Below are 21941 nucleotides of genomic sequence, written 5' to 3'. Positions count from 1 at the left end.
AAAACAATGCTTTTTGGCATTTTTGTCAACATTGAATTACAATATTCTATTTGACATACGTATTTGTCAAAATGAGTTAATAATATATTCTTATTCCTTGACTTTTTAACATTATGTGAGGAGGTTTTTGAAGTTGTATGCATTCTGGGGCTTTCTCTTTAGAAAACTAAAAGGTTCACATCATTTTTGATATTTGAAATGCAGAACTTTGAATCTTAACATCTCAAAACCACTCACAACGTGGTTAGAACCTTATGATTCGAAGATGACATTTTGTCACCATTACATTGTTAAAAACAAATAGCATTAGGAAAACTGGTGAGTTTAGCGCTTAATCGAATAAAATGAAACAATTAGACAAGGTGTGACATAGTTTTGGGCCGCCTAAGAATTGATTCGCATAACTGATCTTTCTAAATCAAAGCTGGGGTTCAGGACTTTTGTCTCCCTCCTCTGGAAGTGTTAGTAATTACGTAAACACCATTGACGTGTGCTTATGGCGTGTGCCTACAGGTGAGATGCTGCATCTCCCTCGCCCCCCAGGAGCGTTCTTTTCAAGGTTTATCATGCAAATATTTTGACTTTAATCTTTCCTCTGAATGCTGTTTGTTTTTTTAATCTGGAGCATTAACTAAAAAAACTTTTCTTTGACACTTTGGACACAGAATTTTCTGCTATAGCTTCTGCCATACTCCTAGCTGCTGCTCCATTGTGATGGTCTCTTCTGCCTTCAAGCCCCCTTTAGCTCTGGCTTGTTGAAATAAAACACCCCACTTTGATGCACCAGCTTGGGAAAGAAGCAACAGACAGCACAAGTCCAGTATGCAAAACAAAGACAGATTGCCCAAATGGCAATGGGCTTAATCAGCATTGTATGAACACATATGTCGACAGCTTCAATATAACAGTACTTCATTTATATGTAAAGATGCACAATCCGGCTTTAATGAGAAAAATCCATGTATGTTTTATTATACATTGTCATATAAAAGTCATAATATAAGAGATGACAGTACTGTGTGTAATAAACAAAAGAAAAAACTAGTTACCAAACAAACCAACCAATCACAAATAAAACGACCCATAACTAGAAAAATGTTACAAGAGCTTCATGTTGAAAGACATTAGTTTAAGCATCATGGCATTACTTGCTGTTAGGTTTTTCAACTTTAGTGTGAGTTTGGCCTCTAAGTTTTACTGGGTGGGGCTCTTCTGCTCTTTTACCGGTCAGATGAAGTTACTGTCATTCTGCCTGAAAAACTCAACTCAGGGAAATCACATTCACCCATGCCAGCAGAGATTTACTGAGTGTGTGTGTGTGTGTGTGTGTGTGTGTGTGTGTGTGTGTGTGCAAATGAAAGAGGGAAAGAGAGAGAAAGTTCATGCATAATGCTGTGGGTGGCGATGGTGACAGCATGTCATGCTTCTCGGGAGTCAGGCCCCTCTGGAGACCAAAATCACAGCTCAAGCAGGCTGCCTCAAGTTTACTTGTTTTTTGATGTTGTCATTGTTTGAGCCTGGATGTGGCTGTTACGAATTTACACTTTAAGACATTTTGGCATTTCTCGATTTTGAATTTTGTGGAGTTCACACATTCAGATGTCAAAGCATAGTGTGTGTGCCTCAAACCCTTGAACCTTTTAGCAGCTCTTAAATGTGTTCTGTTTAATCTCAATAGGAACCCGTTCGTGGTTATGTGATTACTGTCCCTATAATAGGCTAATTACAATAGGCTGTCATGAAGAACGATTAATGCTGAGTAGACACGATGCATTTGACCTGTGAGTGAGTTTGTGTGTGTCTGTGTGTGTGTCTGTGTGTGTGTCTTCTCTCCCTCCCTCCTCTCATATACTTTATGTATTTATTTGCTTTATTTATTTTCCTGGTCTCTCACAGCTTCACCACCATCAGTCTCTCTGTCTCCCCGCTCGCCTTTTTCTTGTCTTTCTAACAGATTGTTAATCGGTGATTACCGCAGCAACAAAAGGTTAGGTGAAAGTGTTGATGGGATTCTGTTGTCATGGGAAGTGCTGAAGGCAAAAAGCAGCATCCGCTGGGTTTAATGATCGCAAGCGTGTGTGTGTATGTTTAAAATCCCTTGCTAAATCATGCATGAATATGACGTAGTTTGTTAAAGAGCTGTGGGCTTTTGCACACACACGTGCACAGACTGTAGAAGATGGATGTTCTAGGTTCTAGGTAATGCCTCTCTGTCTCAATCTGTCTTCCTGAAAATGACAATGTGCCACTCTCATACAGGATGTATGGCTTCACACATACACACACTGATACACACAAAGGTACAGATACAGATTCGCACACAAAGAGCCAGAGATGGAAAGACAGAGGAAAGGAAAAGAGCAATGAGCTACACACATAAATAAAATCCTGATGCAGCTTTTCTTAATATCTATTATTTTTTGTGCTGCCTGTTTTCCTGAAGCCCGAGGCATGTCGTCTCAAACTTGTCCCATGCTCCAGTGTGTGCGTATGCCTCTCTTTAAAGGAGTGTGTTCGTGTGTGTCAGCTTGTACTGTATGCATGCAGTATGGTGTGTTAAAAATGATGCCTCTGCCTGATTACTAATAATCATATTGTTTCTGGCATTTGTGTGTTGTTTTTTTTCACGCATTGCATAATAATAACTCCGCAGGTCGGTAAAATGGGCACATAGAAACTGTTGCTATAGAAACACCAGAATAAAAGCACCCTCCCTGGTAACGACACAAGTTTTCATTTCTTCCTATGAGATGGGAAAGGGGGTTTCACTCTTTGTGTTCTTGCTCTTTCTGCCTTTTCCCCCCTCTCCCTTTGAAACGAGACAACAGTTTCTCCCTCTTCTCTCTCCATGTTCCACTTTCATTCCATTTCTCACTCCCTCTCCTCCTCCTTTCAACCTCGCCTTCTACTTCCTCAGAGGGCCCCCATTTCTGTGAGTCAAATTCACTGCACTAGTGCACTTGGCTGTGACTGACAGATTTTTGGTAATTTCATGACCAGAGGCTGCAGTGCTCCGGCAGTGTACCTGCAGTGCTAATGTAAAAGAGGCTGGATTAGGAGGAATAAATTATTGTTATCAATCATGAACAATCAGATCAGCCCCTCTCATCCCATTTAGCAGCAGTGTGCTTCCACCACACACTGACATTTTGTAATGGAGAGAAGAGCCCAGAACAATCCCATGAGAAACACTGATGTGCTTTATCAGGAGGCACAGACTCTCAAAGCACACTTTTCTAAATATGCAACAAGTGTGTATCAGTTTCGGTGCTATTTTAGCAATACTTTTTCAAGGATTAGGAATGTGAGCCGCTTTGAAAATACACACTATCCTTCAAATTATATGCTACAGATGGAGCGCATATTCCTGTGTTGCTGCCTTCAGATAGCTACAGAATTTCATCAACTGAGAAGGAAAGCCCCTCATACATTATACAAGAAGTTTTAGATGACATACACTGGTGAGAATCATCCCTCTTTGTGAATTGTTGCAGTAATCACATTTTTTATGTGCTTGTAGTCTATGCATGCTGTTGACAACATACCCAAATACACAAAAACAAGGCATTTTCTGGATAACACTGTGGTTTGAGCAGGTACAATTTGATACCAAACAACACTGACCCATCTAATTTGTGTTGACATCCTCCTCTGGTATGCCCTCTTCCTAATGTTCGTCTAGTAATGTCATCGCAAGCTACAGCATTATTGAACTCATGCAGGCAGGAAATTATCCACTTGCAGCAAGCACATTTACCACTGCAACAGTGCAACATTGCTGTTAGTATTCTGCTCCGGCGTGCAATTATGTCTGTGGACATCTTACACTCTATGTCATACATTATACATTTCACCAATAAACTACCCCGCATTTGGCTATGATAAGGAATTTGCCACAGTTTTGAAACTGAAACTGAAGTAGCATATAATCATCACGGCAAGCAAGTACACTATCTAAAGCCCCTTAAAATATAGTTTTGAGTAGTGATGCCAAATGGACAACAAAGTTAAGGGGAAAAAAATGTTGTGTTTCAGCAGTCAAAAGTTCAAGCTATTTGCCTCATTAAAACTGTGTGAGTGTGGATACAGAAGATCTGATTGACAGTTGCCCAGTTAAATAAGCAAACAACCTCACAGCTGTCATTGTGTTTTGGTTCAAATGTTGCTCTGTTTTTTTTGTTTGTTTGTTTTTGTTTGTGTGTGTCACTTGTTTCTTATAATAAAGACATATTACATTTTCAAGGACATTCAAGGGACCAGCAAACCCACTCTCTGTCTCTCTGAGACATCTTAAAAGTACTTAGCATCACTTATAATAAAGAAAAGAAAAGAAAAAAAGAAAAAAGAAAAGATAAGAAATGCTGCTCAATTGCAATTGGCATTAAGAAGTGTATGATATAAAAAAGTATTTAAAAAATGGTTTTTATTATGAATTCCTCACTTTGACATAAAAATGTTGTATTCATGTTGGAGCCCACTGCAAAAAGATAATGGTCAAATAGAGTGCCATGGGAATGGGTCCTAAAATTATTGTACATTACCGCACTGAACACAGCTTTACAGCCGTCATGTCAGTCATGTGATGTCAGCTTTTTGCATCTGCATTGCATTTAAGCTTCAGAAAGTCACTCAAGTGGTGTTTATATGTGAATATTATCTTGCTGATCAAAATGTGTAAGTATCAAAAACTTGACAGAGAATCCCATTGGCTTTTTGGCGAGGCAACCAGCACAATGTTAACTTCTGTGTTGGCCTACAAATAAATGTCAGCACTCTATACATTTTAAGGGCCTTAAAAGCATCTTAATCTTAATAAATGTATTTCAGCTTCCATAAATGGATTTTTTAAATATTTCACAGAACAGCTGAAACATTTTTTAATCTCCTAGAGCCATAAAACTGAGCAATCCATGTATGTACAGGATGTCCATGACTTTATTCAGCTATGTTATCTTATTTCTGCTGTTCATGGAAATGTACTGTGTGGACTAGGAGCCCACAATCTTCTCAAAATCTATTGAACCCAATTTGTAATTATATGGACAAGCACAGAAAGAAGCCACCATGCGATGAATATAATTTTTTTTTTTTTTTTTCATTTGGCATGTTTTTTTTTGTTTTTTTTTTTGATGACTGTCATGGGTCAAAAACACCCCAAAACTCAAAATTGTTAAAAAGAAATTGAAAATAACTTAAATGTTTATTAAAATAGTTGCCAATTAATTTTCTGCCAATTAAACGCCTAACTGATTAATAGGCTAATCATGTCAGTGCTGCCTGTATTATCTGTTGGTTTTTAAATAGACAAATCATCATATTTTCTAAAGCCTTCTTGTGTTTTTTTTAACGCAAAAAACTTGCAAAGTAACTAATGACTAAAGCTTTCAGATAAATGAAATGAATGAAAAAGTACAACACTTCCCTCTGAAATCAAGAGAAATAGAATTATAAAGTGGCATGAAAAGAAAAGTACCTCAAATCTGAACTTCATAACATTACTTAAGTAAATGTACTCAACTTTATTCCACCACTGAAAATGATGTTGGAGTGAAAGATTTCTTCTGCCAGGACTGTCCTTTACTTTGTCCTTTGTCAAGTCAAGTCAATTTTATTTATACTGCTTAGTTTCACAAAACACAAATTTGCCTCTAGGGGATTTATAATCTGTACAGCATACGACACCCCAGAGAACCTTGAGTGTGATAAGAAAACCCTTCCCCCCAAACCTTTATACTTTCTGCCATACCTTTCTTTGGTGCATTGGCTCTTACTCTTCCTTTCCTTATCATCCTTTATTTTTTTCTCTGTGACTACATCTACAGTATATTCCCAATCGTAACTCTACCTGTCCCCCCTCCAGACCCGTTCTGCCTATCTGTCTCTCTTGTTTTTCCACTTGCTTCCCTTTTTCATTGCATCCTTGCCATTTCCATTTCAACTTATATACTCCCTGTTTCATTTTTCTTCCTGTGTTTTTTTCTATGTGTCTCTCTCACACAGAGAACCTGCTAGCTCATGTGAAACATCAATGTCCCAACAGATGAATAACAAAGCATACTGCAGCATATAGAGTATTAGGGCCCCAAGGGCAAATATATAGATGCAAAGAGCTGCATCTCTCCCTCTCTTTCTCTTGCTCTCTCTTTTGCACTCTTTACCTTTAACTCATCATGTGTATTCATTCCTGCCTCTCTCCTACATTGCATTTTTCTTTGTAGTGTATCTCTGTGAATGAAAAGTTCCAGGTTATTTCTAGAAATCTTTTGTTTTGATCATTTTCTTTATGTGTCAGCCTTGTACACCACACACACACACACACACACACACACACACACACACACACACTCTCTCTCTCTCTCTCTCTCTCTCTCTCTCTCTCTCTCTGAGAGGCTGTGCTGTGGTGGCCAGTTGGCCAGCCAACACACCTTGCTGGAATCACAACCATCGGACCGCAGCTGTTATGCAGCCCTGTTTGTGTGTGTGTGCTGCATGCATGCATTTTGATGGTGCACTGTGACACACATAAAGTTATTACACAAATCGCCCAACAGAGCATCTCTGTCTCCCTTTAACATCTCCCTCACCTCCTCTCTCATATACACACGAGATACAAAAATCCACAGGGACCGATAAATTCAAGCGACAGGCACACAGAAAGAAAAAGAAAATGAAAGGAAGACCTACACCGAGAAGCCCCGACAAAGTGAATTTACAGAGATAGACTTCTCTCTCCTGCTAACTCCTTCTCACCTACAGTAAAAGTCTGGTTAGAACAGTAAAATACTGAGTCGTTGCAGGTGTAACTAATTAGGTAAATACTAGACTTGACATAACCCAATTAATTTTGCCAGAGAAAGGAAGCTGAATTATTTACAACTGAATTACCTCAGCCCGTCTCTGGCCATCAGTTTAAACACTACATGCTGTGGTTTAGCGTGGTAACAGCCCAGGCTTGAAGGCATAATTTCTACCAAATTATTTCTTTCTTAAAACATCCAAAGTATAACTCATCAATTTAAAGAAAAATGTTTCTGGTCCTGAAGGCTTCCATCAGCAGTGACCCAAATTTAATTGTGCATGTTGTAAGAACAGCCCAGTTTTGTATGAATTATGAAGGTTTTTGCTTTTTAGTGTGCTGATGAAATGGTACGAACAAAGCCAAGCAGAGGCCCCGTTTCACCTGTTATAACCTCATATTCCACTGTACACCTTCCAGATTCATAATGCATCTTGATACACTGACATCTTGTGATGCAGTTACTTTGCAATTGCATAATTCATGATGCAGTGATCTTTATCATGTTTTCTGTAGAATAAAAAAAAGCAATTAAGCAAACAAGTCATATGAAAAACTTCTTATACTTGCACCAGTGTGACAAACACCCAGGTTATATTATGTGAGCCAACCTATAGGATACACATGCAAATGAGCAGATAGCCTGAATGAATTTATATTTGTATTTTAATTTGAATGCCTTCACTCTCCAGAGAAAAGGCTGATACTGTGTTTCATATTTGTAAAGTCCCTTGTCAACTAGACCATGACTCAGTGGCAAAAGATGTGTTCATTTCAGTCAGAGTATGAAATAAAGCTGGGGCAGTGTTTGTGATTAGAGACCACCTACTCTACAATACAATTAATTTTTGTGTCACCATTTCAGGAATCTTGAGTCACTCTTTAATAACAGTGAAAATCCATAACTGATTAAATTTGCTTTCTCTAAAGACGTGATTATTGTCGAATAAATGTGTGAAAAAAATTAAATTGAATATCCGCAGTTAACAAATGAAATAACCAGTGACAGAAAGAAAAAACAGAATGTTGGATGTAAGGAAATGAAAGACTGCTACCTGATCCTAATTGAAATTGAAAGAATAATTTACTGTGGAAATTTCACATCTTTTTAATGGTTTAAATGACGTTTAAAAGATCTTCCAGCTACAGGAGGTTAACAGGCAGACAGATTTCTTTGTGACAAGTCACAGTAACCTTGTCATTACATACTAAATTTATCACGTCATAAACAAGTTTATAAGTAATATTAACACATACTTAAATATATGAATCTAAATCATATACTGACGAATGCATGCTGATGTAATGGTTGCCCCAAGAGAGCAAAAAGGGGGAGAGATAAGTGAATCATCTTCACAGCAGGGAAAGATTATAATGTAAATCATCATAAAATTACAAGAGACACACCTCAACCAGGGAGTGTGTGATTCATTTTCTCTTGTGTGTGTGTCCTGACAACACATACCGGCAGAAAACTATGCAGCCACACACGCTGGCACAAATAAAACCACATGTAACACTGCTTAATGTCATAAAAGAAAATAAGTATTATTTGATTTACCATGAAATTCCTTTAACCTGTTTTAATATAGGTTGTGATTTACTAATTTTGCAGATTTTATTATATATATTTAGATTTTTAAATATACATGTTTTCTTTTTTTTACATTTCCTTAGAAATTCAGTCTGTCAAGCCCAGTTGGAAGTTTCCTGCTCTTTCTTCTAATACCAAGTGTATTCTTATTAGGAAAACAAGGAAGTGACATTGTAGTTTGTAATGTGACATTTATCTGGGGACTTATGTTTCTCCCTGCTGGTGCCAGATTGTTAACAGTAAGCAAAGCACAGCATAATGCTTGTTGATGTGAAACTGCTCACAATAAAGTCACAAAAAAAACCAAAAATGAAAACTTTGACAAAACCGATTAAGGTGTCTTTAAAGAATAAAGCCTGTGATAGAGGGAAAAAAGAGTAACAATTTGGTTATGTTTTTATTTTCATAAAAACAAGGTATCCACTGCTAACTGTCACATGAACAGGACTGCTTTCATTTGTTTTTCATTTTCAGTTGAGCAGCTTTGTTGTCAGATGAAACAATCGATTGATTTACACTGTCAGGCAGAAATATCTTTATTGAGGAGGGGAGACAATTAGCGAAAGAGAAGGCAAGTGTGAGAGAGAGCCAGAAAATGGTAAATGGAAGAAAAGGATTCAAAGAAAATTGTTGGAGTCTCAGGTGCTGACTGTGTCTGTGTGTTAGTGTTTTATCAGCAATGAAAGAGTGACCCGGTCCTGACCGCCAGCTACAGTTTATATTAGAACATCTCAGCATAATAGTACAGTTTACCAAATACACGTACACACCAAATACACCCAAGGCCATACACACACACACACACACACAAACATATATACAGAGGATTGCTTACCATTGCTTGCTCTCAGCACACATTTTGCTTTGCTGCGCTCTAACACACGTTCAGCAGAATGCTGAGTTCATAGATTTGGTATTCCCACCTAGCCTTGACCGCAGAAGATCCTAATGTGTGTTTCTACCCGAATGTGTGTGTGCATGCGCGTGTTTGCTGACTCTTTGCTCTTCGTATCACATTTGCAGGTCGACTTTTCAAGAATGCAATGGAATTCATAGGCTTTTTCCTTTCTAAGCTTATCCCAAGGGTAAGTTAAATATTGAGCACAGTGCCTCTTTTTTCAGCAATAACACGGCAAGCAAGTGGGGCATCAGTGATTTTCATTGTCACATCTTTTCTAGTTAGATGGCTCTGTGCATATCAGTGTATTTCCCCTTCATTGACTCAAGAGCACCTTAACACAGTGTCGAGGAAGACTCAGGCCTGGATAGTTTGACAGTTTAAACAGCAGTAAATACTAACTCTTTAGGGAAAACACAGATCTTTCCTTCGGTGAAAAATCATAGCTGTGTTGTTTTAGTTTTATACAATGCATAGAATGTGACAAAGTGATGGACCTACAGACCTTTACCACCTGACTCTGCACTTCCTCTCCATGCAAAGAAGCTTTATAACATCTTTCAGCCTATTGTTTTGGTTTTCAGGCCAGGAGATTTACTGTTTCATGCTCACTCAAGTGTTTTTATTTTAGGGAAAAGTTTTTACCTTACCTGCTCAAAACAGCAGCTGGCTGGTAAACATAGTGCAGCATTTAACAGCTAAAAAGCCAGCTATTTCCCTCAGGAGTTGGTGGGGATCCAAACCAGAGCTAAAAGAGAGTAAACATTTAATAATACCCTTTATCTATCAAAATTAGCATGTGCAGGCAGGTTTTTTAAAAGTGGGAAACCCCATTAAAAATAGCTGATAGACTGCTTTCACATTGCCGGTAGACCATTATACACAGCAGGAATCAATGTGCCTCCCTGGTTTTTGTTTGTTTGTTTGTTTTTTTCTGGTGTCTCACATTCCACATCATTGATATGCTGGAAAACAGATTAGAAAACATTACGGAGCAGCATGGAGGGCAATGAAAGTTTTTTTGGTGGTTACTTGTTTTTTTTTTGTTTTTTTTAATCTCTTACTTATTCAGTCTCTCTCTCAAACTTGGTGCTGATTAGATTTTAAACAACATTCGAGTGCTGCTGGAATTTAAATGGACAGTATTTTGTGGCACCTTGTCTTTGCAATGCGCTGGCAAAGTGGCTAAAATTAGCATGTCGTTTGTCCTGGGGTGTGAATGCAGAGTGTAACCTTTCGCATAAAATACAAAAGTCAGGTGTTAGTGGGCATAAATGGGTTTTCTGTTCGGCAAGAAATTGGCTTTATATTCATCAGGGAGGACAGGAATTTGCCGTTTTTGATTGTTGCCACTGCCCTAAAGTAGCCAAAACGTCAATTATTGCTGGCCTGAGGACTTTCTAAAATGGAAACCTGCAAAATATTGAATTGTTGTGAGCTGCTGCTGTGGTAATTATGACAACTTTTCATGGGACTTTTAAAAGTGGCATTGTGAGTATATTGATACAAGGTACAAGTACTTCAAGAAATAGTATATGGACTGCTTTATATGGAAACTGACATTTAAAAACATTTAATCTGTATACTCTTTGTTCTACTATACTCATATATCTGGAAGCAGTCAAACTCTTTTTTGACTCCTGTTCGCTGATTAGTGTAGAAGTCTCAGCACCACATGTCCCGCTCACCCTCCTGCCTAAGTTATGGCAGCCAGTCATGTCATTTTAAACATCTGACCCTAAAATGGCCAATCTGCAAGACTTGTACTTGACTGTGGCAACACATTTAGTAATGAGATGTCATTGTGTTGTGCACTGCATTTGCCATCACTTCATAAAACTGCCCCCAGTGCTTTGGCATCACCGGACTGACAGCAGCTCCCAAACCCCCAAACAAACAAGCATGGGCTGCTCTACTGAGACTGTTGAAGCAAATACAAATAATGGAATGACAGAATTTCAGCCGGTGCCTGTGAGCAGCCATGTCTGCAGAGACAGTAATATCTCCACTGAAAAATACATCAATCATGATTTGTAAAAACATTTTGAAAGATGTATTATAGCTGCACAGCTATCACAGGGAGAAGCAAAGGCTTCAGCAAGGCCAAGGATCTCAAATTATTGTTTTTCTTAAGTTTGTTTAGCATTTTTTTTCGGTGCTTCATTTTGATTTAAATCACTTGAGTCATCGCCATTCATTCTATTCAGAACATAAAACTATTGAGTGGTAGGTTGAAGGATGATTGATGACTGGTGTAGAGTGTTGGCTTCCCTCAGAACGTCAGATGGTTTGTTTTTCAAATCAAGAATGATGAAAATGAAGATAATGTTTCACAATGCACACAGACACACACACACACACATGCAAATACACATGCAATCACATGCAATTCTCTCCACCTGCAGCTCCCTCACTTTGTCCTTATTTTGGTCTTCTATCTTTGATTGTGGTTCTTTCTCGCTCACTCACACACATACACACACACACACACACACACACACACACACACACACGCACACCATCCATCCTACCTATCTTGCTATCTTCAGACAGCAACCCCTATTCCTTGCTGACAATGTTTGGGATTTACTCTAGACATAGCCTTGATTCTCCGTGTGTGTCCCTGCGAATTTTTCCATCTGTATGTGTGTGTGTGTCACATGGGGTATAAGACATGTCGTCACGCCGTTCCATGGTTGTTATGGTGACTGGGTATGTCCTGTCTCTTGCCTCGGCATTCGTTTAGCTCATCAACTTCAGCATAGAATAAATTTACAGGTTTTGCTTATTTTAATGTGCATCTAATTTAAATCTGACAAGTATATTAATCTTGGGTTTGACAAATAGACCCTTTGATCAACTTATTGAAGTGTAACGAGAAGCGTGGTAGAATTTTCAACACTGTTTGTTTGGTGTTTATTAGTTTGCAAGTTTGCCTTTTAATTCATTTTCACACTTTGTTTACTTGCCAGCACAAGCAAACTTTGCACAGTGTAATCTCAGCTCCGGAAAGTAAACGCATAGCGGTGCAAGTTCTGAATTTTGAAGGGTTTCTCTTCAAAATCTTTTTTTTTTGAAACACGTAAGCAAGATGTATTGACAAAAGTGCTATTCCCAATCTTTCAGTATCAGTTCAGAGTGAATGTCATGATGGCTGTGAAAAGTCCAAACTGGTGAATAAGTGTTGAGAGTAATTGCTTTCACAGGAGAACACAAAAGTCTTTTCAAAACAGTTTTCAGCATAGTTAACTGCATAGATGGACTTTCATGTTATTTTCCAGAGACCTGCTTTTATCTCCACCGAGCACCAGCTAAATGGCCTAAATGCTTGAATCTAACTGCAGTCCCATTTACTTAAACTGTTTGACAGTGGGCTGACAAAGAGTACGAAAAATGGCGATAGAGAGAAAGACAGACAGAGAGAGGTTGTGGTATTTGTTCTTCGTGTGATAAATATAGGAGGTGAGTGGGTGGAATAAAAACAACCTAACACTCTAGCAGGATAAGAGAGGAAACACAGAGAGATAGATATAATGACACCAGGAGAGAGACAATATGACATAGTGATAATAATAGCGAGGAAGCGCTGTAATGATACTTAGGGAGAGATGCAATGACACTAACATAGGGATAATTGTGGTGAAAGAGGGGAAGTGAGAGGGATGAAGGGATAAGGGATCAGGACAGAGGGAAGAGAGGAGGGAGGTGATGACAGAGAGCTGAGGAAAGAGATGGAGAGAAATAAAACTGCAGGGAGGAAAAGATGCGCAGAGAGGTGCTGGGATGGTGATGATACGGTTGTTATAAAGACAGCAAGGACAGACAGGAGGTTGGAAAGAGGAAGAGATGGAGGGATAAGATCGAGAGATGGACGGCTGCAGAGAGACAAACACAATGTGGAAGAGACACAGTGATTCTGAAACAGAGATAATGAACAAGAGGGATGGGGTGGAACATGAGAAGAGGTGGGAAAGAGGGAAAGAAAACAAGAATACCAGAAAACATATACAGCAGATTTCTCTCTCCTCTACTCTCCTCTCCTCTCCACTTTTTCATAGCCGGTATTGAATCACTGCAGTCAATAGTTCTACACAGCGTAACTTAGAAAGATGCATTTGATTTGTGGCCCAGCACGCCGTGGAAAGAGGAGGCCAGCATTTGATTTATGAGCCAGGGACCTTGTGGTCAGGTTCTACGAGAGCGCTCCACCTCTCTACCGCCTCTCAACACCTAAAATTTAACAATCTGTCTGATTGTTATGTAGATCTGTGCACTGATCCAATCATTACTGAACAGTGCAGTCTTTGTTTGGGTTGTTGGGCAACAGATATTGAGAAATTATTCATTTTTCTTTATTACAAATATCTAACATCTCTCTGTTGTACGTGTTGAAAAGCAGAGTGGCTGCGGTTTGATTGTCAACATGTGGCAAGCAGCTCTTGAGAATGCCTGTTAAAAATGGAAAAAATACTCAAGTAGCCATCCATATTTTAACCTAAGACACGTCTCTCACGACAATATCAGTGTACAGCCCTGCAGACCTGCTTGTACAATTGAAATACAAGCGAGCATAAATAACAGAAAAAGCCTCAAAGCCTGTGGGATATAAATCAAACGAAACATAGCTATAGGATTAAGCCCTGTGTACTAATGAAGACTGTCAGTGTGTGTGTTAGCACTCAGAAGTGTGTCTGCATCTGAGTGCACAGCACACATGTGCACATGACAGCATGTGTGATCTGACTATGTCTGGAGCTGCTGTTTAACATTCTACTTATAGAAACACGGCTTAATTTATGTAACACATAAATCTATTTTTAAGTGATTTATGTCTGTTTCTTTCATATCACTAAATGTTGAGGGCCCAGTTGATGCATTCAGGAATCATTTATTTGTTGCATGATTATGTTGATTGATTGCAGACTGAAATACTTTTCCATTTCAAATTATTTGTCACGTTCTGATAATGAAAACAATAGGCAGTACCTGTATTGTGTCAGGCAAGTGAAAATAATCTTTTTTTTGGTCAACAGGTGTCGAACTGTTTGCTTCTGCTAAATAATTTCCAGAAGAATCTCAATTACCAGAATCTAAATGTATTATGACCATTTTAGCCAAACTATCGGCATGGCTCTAGGGATGGCAATGTAGATTGGTTGGTAAAGTCTAAAAAATGTCAACAACTATTAAAAGGATGGCTATGTAATTTTATACAGACATTAATGGTCTTCAGTAGATAAGGCCTACTAACTTTGGGGAACCTTTGACACTCAGAAACATTTTGTGCAGCTCCCCAACATGACAGAACATGCATACGTTATATTTCAATAGTTTGTGATGCATTTTGATGCTTTCACCTTAAAAGGCTTACATTTAATACACTACGAGGCAACTGTATCAAACTGTACCCCCCTAACAAACGTCTGTCAGATTAGGGATGAAAACTTGTAGAAAGCTACTGGTTGGCAGCTAGTGACACCTAAGGAGTGTGGCTTTAATTACGTTCTGGCATCAATGCTAGTGCTGTTAGCTAAAGTTAGAGATTTCAGAGGACAACTCACAACTGCACTTTCCCTGTGCAGCCCTTAATCATATGCTGGCTCCTTAAATTGGCACTCAGTCTCAGCCTAGAGCTATCGTGAAGTGGATATTGGTGGTGCTGAGTGAAGTGTTTCATGGATTGACATGAAAAATGCCAAATTCAGATGATGAACATGGTAAACATTGCTAAACATCAGCATGTTGGCATGGTCATTGTGAGCATGTTGATGCTAGCATTTAATTAAAAACACTACTGCACCAAAGAACAGCCTCACTAAGTCAGTGGAGTAGCTGTAGACTTTTTTATCTCATCTGTATTTTTTTTTTTTTTTAGAATGAGTGTTTGGTGTCTCGCTCACATGGACAGCTGTTGGAACGACCGACCATATGGTTTTCAGTTACTGGACAGTCTAGCAGAGAAGAGCTTACTCTAAACTAACAAAATCTAAGCACGAAAAACCAGAGGGGGAGAGTGAGGGGATGGAACTCAAAGCTACATCAACAAAGAGGCAAGGCAAAGAAGTTTTGACTGAAATGCCCCAAGTGTGGTGCTACAATATGGCATCCGGCTTGATGCAAATATCCGCTGAATTCTACTTATCCCATCTGCTCAAAGGGGGCAGAGGGGGATGTTGCATCAGAAGAGACTGTGGACAGAAAGAGAGAGACAACTGGAGACAGAATGAAAGACACACACATAGACGGCTGAGGGGAAGAGGTGAATTGGGTTGGAAAGACAGTGGAGAACAATCTGAAATTAATCTGGACACTCCAGATGGTTTGAAGTTTGCCTATGCGTGTGTGTGTGTGTGAGAACATGTACATATGCGCATCTCTGTTCCTGCCAGCTTGTCCATTTGGGCCTGTGTATAGGTATTTACGTGTTTGTGTGTTTTGTGTTACTTCAGACAAACATGAACATCTGGTGTGAGCACAGTGGGCACGTTCTGATGTCATTTTGATGGGAAAAGACAAAAGCACAGAATCACACACACACGTTTTGTTAGCATTTGCTTTACTAGATTGTGACCTAGTAGATCATTGTCTCTGGAGTGTATGAAAAAATCCTTTATGTGTGTGTGTGTGAAAGAGTGTTCACAGTGATATAAGGTTAATAAATCAATAGCCATCGCTATCTGAGAAACAATTACTGCTGGCTTTTGTATTGGCCTCTCTCCCTCTCTCTCTCTCTCTCTCTCTCTCTCTCTCTCTCTGTCTCACACACACACACACACACACACACACACACACACACACACACACATTGCGCTACGTGACCTGTATTTTGGAGTAGCTCCAGGAGTATTAGACAGTTTACACTGTGTAAAGTGAGAGGAGAGAAGAGGAGAGAGTAGCAGAAGAAAGATCGAGGAGAGAAGTACAGGGAGAGTTTGTAAATGAGGAAAGAGGAGGGCATACACAGTGGGCTGAGACATAGTGTGTCATAGTGGAGGGTCCTTAAAGGGACAGTTCACCCCAAAATCAAAAAAAACAAAACAATCTAAAGATGTCTGTCTTCTTTCAAATATAAAAGAACTAGAATGCACTCGGCATGTGGTGCTCAAAGTGCAAAAAAAATACAGGACATTTGAAAAACTCAACAGCAGTGTCTCTTAACAGAAAGCATCACTCAGTTTTTCAAGAAAATCCACAGACCTTGTTGTGTGCTGTTTCAAGTAGAAAATGTAGTGTGCCATCTAGTTTTATTATATTCAACAGAAGGCAGACATTTCCACAGCCTTCGTCACTTAGCTTATTTTAGCTATCACAAATTTTGGTCTGCTTTTGTTCTGTTCCAGCTCTAGTCTGTTCTTATTCTCTGCAGTTAACATGTATAGCTTTCACCAGATTTGTTACACATTAGCTTAGCTTTTGGCAGCTTTAAGAGCTGCTTTATTATTAATTTACTGCCTTTTTTTGTCTCTCCCTGAACTTCACACTTAAAAGCTTTTCATGAATTCTTCAAAACCTAGCCAGCTATAGAGTCTGCTCTTCTGTGTATGTGTCTCTGCAACCATATCTCTTATGAAATACTTTTATACATGTATATGCAAGTATTTAGCAGCAACTGACACCCACTGCGAATGCTGAGTGCCTAAAGTACTGCTCAAATAGCCCCGAGAAAAGTAAAGATGGTAGAAGAGAGTTTAAGCACTTGCCCTCTACACTGGATCAAATCCTTCTTTATACTAGTGTCAATGGAAACATTTATCTAACATGCCAGTGGGGTTTATCGTACTTTAAACAAACAAATTTTTGTTGCATAATTATAATCATTCTTAATCATATTCTGGCAGGATCATGCAGAAATTGAATACATACTTAACCCTTATGATCTGCGTGACTTACTGAAGATTGTTGATTATTGATTGTTGAAGATTGTTGATTGAAAATGTTGATTCTAATGCATGTGAGCAGGCTTACCTTGCACGTCTGCATTTGTGCATGAACATGTCCATTTAGTTAAAGTAAAATATTTACATGTAAACTATTTGTTCAATTTCAGGGTTGCACAAGGTCTTATGCCTGCATGATTTTAAGTTTGAGTGTTTTTTTGTCATTGAATTATAATGACTGGTACACGCTGTTAAAACATGACCGTATAGTAAGTAGTAGCTTGTGTGCAGAAGTGTTTGTGTCATGGGAGCGACTTTCTTGTCTGAGATCAGTAGATTGCAGCACTAACATTGTCAGGATTAAAGGGTTAGTGCCATGAAATCTTACTATATACAATATGCTCTCATATTCAGAAACTGCATGAAAGCTTTGGTATATACTGTAGTGTCACGAGAGGCTGTGTGGCATGTGTTGCACTATGCTGGAGTTGCATGTGAGGACAGGGACTTGTTACTTTAGTAGCGCTTGGCTTGAGGCATGGTGCATATTTAAGCTGTGCTCAGTCAATAACTACACAACCCATTACATTATTTATAAAAGTTTTGGAGCTCTTAAGTTAAAACGATTGTATAATTAACTTTCATCACAGTGGTATGAAACTGCATTCACTCTTCATTGTCTTGGTCCTGAACTCTGTAGAACTTGACAATTGTTACAAGGCTTCAGGCTAAAAAATTATATTTGAAATCTGATGTATGCAAAGCAGGAGCAAACTGTGTGATTCTATGATTCTACAACATGATTTAGTGCAAGATGTAGGTTTGAAATCATTATTATTCTAATGTTGTTGTGTGTCTTTCTTCCAGCTGAATCCTGTGGTGGTGTAGTCCAAGGACTGAATGGTACCATAGAGTCGCCGGGTTTCCCCCACGGCTATCCCAACTACGCCAACTGTACGTGGCTAATAATAACAGGGGAGAGGAACCGAATCCAGCTAACCTTCATTACCCTGGCGCTGGAGGAAGACTTTGATATTGTATCAGTTTACGATGGACAACCGTCGCCTGGCAACTTAAAAATGAGGTTAGAAATGATTCATTCATTTACACTGTGATCCTCTATCCTGTTTCGCTCTCTTTCCTCTTTGTCTTCAAGCCTCTCTGACTCTACAGTTTGAGGGTAGCCTTCCCTCCTCTCTAGCTCTTCTCATCTCCCTGCTCTCAACAGAAACCTGACATTTGGACAACAGCATATTTCTTTGAATACTTATTTTTCCCCAGATGAGAGATGACACAGTGACTGTGAAGTCAAAGAACAGCGAGTGTCAGCTTTAATTTGAGGGGATTTTCTGTCATATCGGATCAGTAGTTTAAAAAAGGACACCCGTTTTTGTGCATGGTTTACTCTTTTTCACGGTGACAAAAGGGGTTGGACAAAATAAACTGAGATTTAACAAAGCAGACGCCTAGACATAGTAAGGGTTGGGAAGGGTTTTTTTCTTAGGTCTTTAAAAACTTTATTATCACAGCACAAAACACAATTGACCGGAATATAGAATATATAGCACAATTTAGATCAAAAGGTTTTGTCATAATGTGCAAAGTCCATAGTTCAGGTGAAAAGGCACCACTTTTGTTTAGAACTGTATATGCTACATTTCCCCATTTAAAAGCACAACATTCCTGCTTATAAAATGATCCTTTGTAATGATGCAAACAGTGCAATATTGTGTGTATTTGTGAAGATGCGGTATAGTTTGTACGTGTCCTGAAAGTTAAGTCAAAGTTCCATAATGTCAGGGCAACAGTTACACAACAGTATACTGTGACCTTACAGTATGTTGAAGGGCTTGCAAAGTCTCAACTGGATTTCTTACATAAGCCTGTTTACATCAGCATTATGGCTTACCTACTGGAGTGTGATATTGGATAGTGCATTATTTTATTTGAGAAAAGGAATATTTACTCTTCAACAGAAATGAGCTAAATGTCTTTGCTACATGGCCTTGAGCTCATCAATGAAAGTTCAACACTGTGATTTAGGCCACAGGGGGCCATGTGGGCCTCTGAAATATCACACCACACTTGCTCTGTTTTACCTATGTGCTACAGAACAGTGGGAGGAAATACAGGCCTCCAAAGGCTTATAGCAAAATGAAAAGGCTAAAAAGAATGTTGCTGCAAAGGGTAGAGATTTAATCTGCAGATGGAGCGATGGCAGAAAAGAAATTGGGTTCTATATTACATGTAATATAGGCTGTGCATTTCAAGCAGAGTAATCTTTCTCAGGCAGTGTTAGGGCTGTAAAGGTAGGTGGTCACAATTTATTGAAGAGTGTAAATGATATTAGAACAATGAGGAAGAGCAGAAAATGGAGAACAGTACAGGCCAACACATGGAGCATCTGTATAGGTGGGAGAATTTAAAAAAAAATATTTTACAACTCAGGTCCTCTTTGCAGATTCTAAAAATCAATTGTTGGACATTAATAACATTTTATTTTCCCTACCTGTTAACTCTAATGCCATGGAGGAGGAAAAGGCAAGGTTTTTGACTGCAATTAATCATTATTTTCATTCTTTTCTTGAATAATCAATTGATCTTTGGTCTATAAAATGTCAGAAAGTGGCAAGATGTGCTAATCACAATTTTGTGTAACCAGATTCCGAATTTGCTTTAATTGTAGAAGACTAGAAAACAAACAAAGAAAAAACATTCACATCTTAGGAAGTGCAAGTCTGTGTTTTTTCTTAGAAAAAAAAAAGACTCATATCCGATTGTAATTGTGACTTCAGCCCATCAGCAGGGCTGGAACTCACAAATTCACGAGGCAAATGGATGCCTGATGAAACATCCACATTCTCCACACGTTGAAAACCTTCACTGCAATTTTTGATTTGCCTTTTCATATTGTCGCGCAAGTAAAATAAGGAAACTCTGCCAGTATGTGAATGTAGCATATACCTACTAGGTTAAACAGCAATTTTGAGTGCATTATCTAAATCTTTGTTTTCTATGATAATCAACAAAAATGTGCAGGAAAATGAGTCATTGATAAATTGGCAGCACCAATATTTGGTGAGTTGTAGGACTGTAATGTTGCAGAAACGGCAGATAGGACAGCATCTCCAGAGCTGGCAAACTGTGGGAAGCTTATTCATAGTGCTCTGCTTGTGTGTAGGAGGGATGAGCTGGGAATGCACCAAGTAGTGTTTGAGGTTGGTGGTGCAGTTATGGACAACAGTGGGTTTTTCCTTGAAAACATGCTATAGCTGTATTATGTGTCAGTGTTAGAGTAAATTTTTTTCAGTTTTACTGGCTGGAGGAGAATAGTGTAGACTGCAGACTGCACTGAGTGGTGGGTTTGTGTGGAGGCTTACAGCAAGTACGCCTTCTTTTGTCCACACAGTTTCACTGTCAGGTTTGTCTCTAGTTGTTTACTCCTTTGCAAAACCAAGGCTGCAGCAAAGACAAATATTTGTAAAGGTATTTATGGGAGATAAATCAATATAACGGTAACAAAGTAAGTCCACTATCCGAGACGAAAACACTGTGTTGAAGTGTACTGGATGTTCAGAAACAGACCATGTACTTTTTATCAATTATTAGAACACTATTAATTGAAAACAGTCAGTGTATATATTTTACCATGGATCTGGAAAATCCAGACTCTTTGTTGTGGTGATTAATGTGTGTTAGCACATGAGCTGCATTTGGCTCTTGATATTAAAAAAGTTTGATGAATAAAAACAAAGTTTTTTTGGTTAAATTAAATTAAACCACACCTCAGCTCTGATCTACCACCCTAAACTGTTCAGCATGAGGCCTTTTCTGTGGCAGATATTGATTGCATTAATCCATTTTTAGTGAAGGTTTTATCACTGCAACTTTTATTTAGCTCTTAATAACTTTCACATATGTTTGATGCAGCAGTTCACAAATAAATTAAAAACTTCATCACAGTCTTTCAGCTAAAGTAGTTTATTCTCTTTTTTTAAACAGCCCCTTTAGAGACTGTAAGAGGTCTATTACAAATATTTGGGAAAATTTAGCTGCATTTCCATTTCACAAAAAAAACCCATTAACACCCGCTAACATCTTGCTTTTTAATGTCATGGGAAAGTTAACAATCGGCATTCATACCCTGCGTCAAATGACTCTGCAATCCCAGGTATTTATCACCTCCATCTCTGAGTGGCAGTGATGGAAACACAACATCCACTTTAACACATTACTTTTAGCCTCTTAACCGGTGAGATGCAATGACGTGCCGCCACTAAATACAGTCTGTCTCGACCTAAGGAGGAGAAAAAAAACATTGATCCATATTAGTCTACACCAAGTTTTTAAGACAGACTAAGAAAGTAGGCAATGTAATAAGAGAAGTAACCATGGTTATGTTCTTACAGACCTCCATCCATGTTACTCTCCTCTGTTTACCTGTTCTCCGGCCTGTGACATTGAATGTGAAACAGCAACACACACACACACACACACACACACACACACACACACACACACACACACACACAGAAAGGCATATTCATCTGCTGCAGAGCTATATACACAGCTCTGCTCTACTGGCAGTGGGAAAGGAGTATATAGCCTATTTTGATGGGGTTTAACCCGTGTTTATAAAACTCACATTCATATGTTAATCTTTTGGAAAAGGGGTAAAAGAGGTGATATCAGAGGTGTTTCAGTCTAGCCCTGCTGACATTTTGAGCATTGATGAAGTAAAATTATAGTCTCTTAAATTAGGCTTGTCTTCCTATC

The 21941-nt window shown here is 38.7% G+C and overlaps 1 protein-coding gene across 1 annotated transcript in view; it reads left to right on the top strand.

The window, feature by feature from the left end:
• Positions 1-21941, top strand: part of LOC121944114 (CUB and sushi domain-containing protein 1-like) — a 453543-nt gene that overhangs the window by 88175 nt on the left and 343427 nt on the right. The window contains exon 2 of the mRNA XM_042487796.1: positions 18033-18249. Coding sequence (XP_042343730.1) covers positions 18033-18249 — 217 coding nt within the window. The remainder of the gene's footprint in view (positions 1-18032; positions 18250-21941) is intronic.

This window comes from Plectropomus leopardus, chromosome 1, assembly GCF_008729295.1.
Source record: "Plectropomus leopardus isolate mb chromosome 1, YSFRI_Pleo_2.0, whole genome shotgun sequence".
NCBI classification, from domain to species: domain Eukaryota; kingdom Metazoa; phylum Chordata; class Actinopteri; order Perciformes; family Serranidae; genus Plectropomus; species Plectropomus leopardus.
The sequence above is the reverse complement of the archived record's forward strand: the minus strand, read 5'-3'. Positions and strand labels throughout refer to the sequence as shown.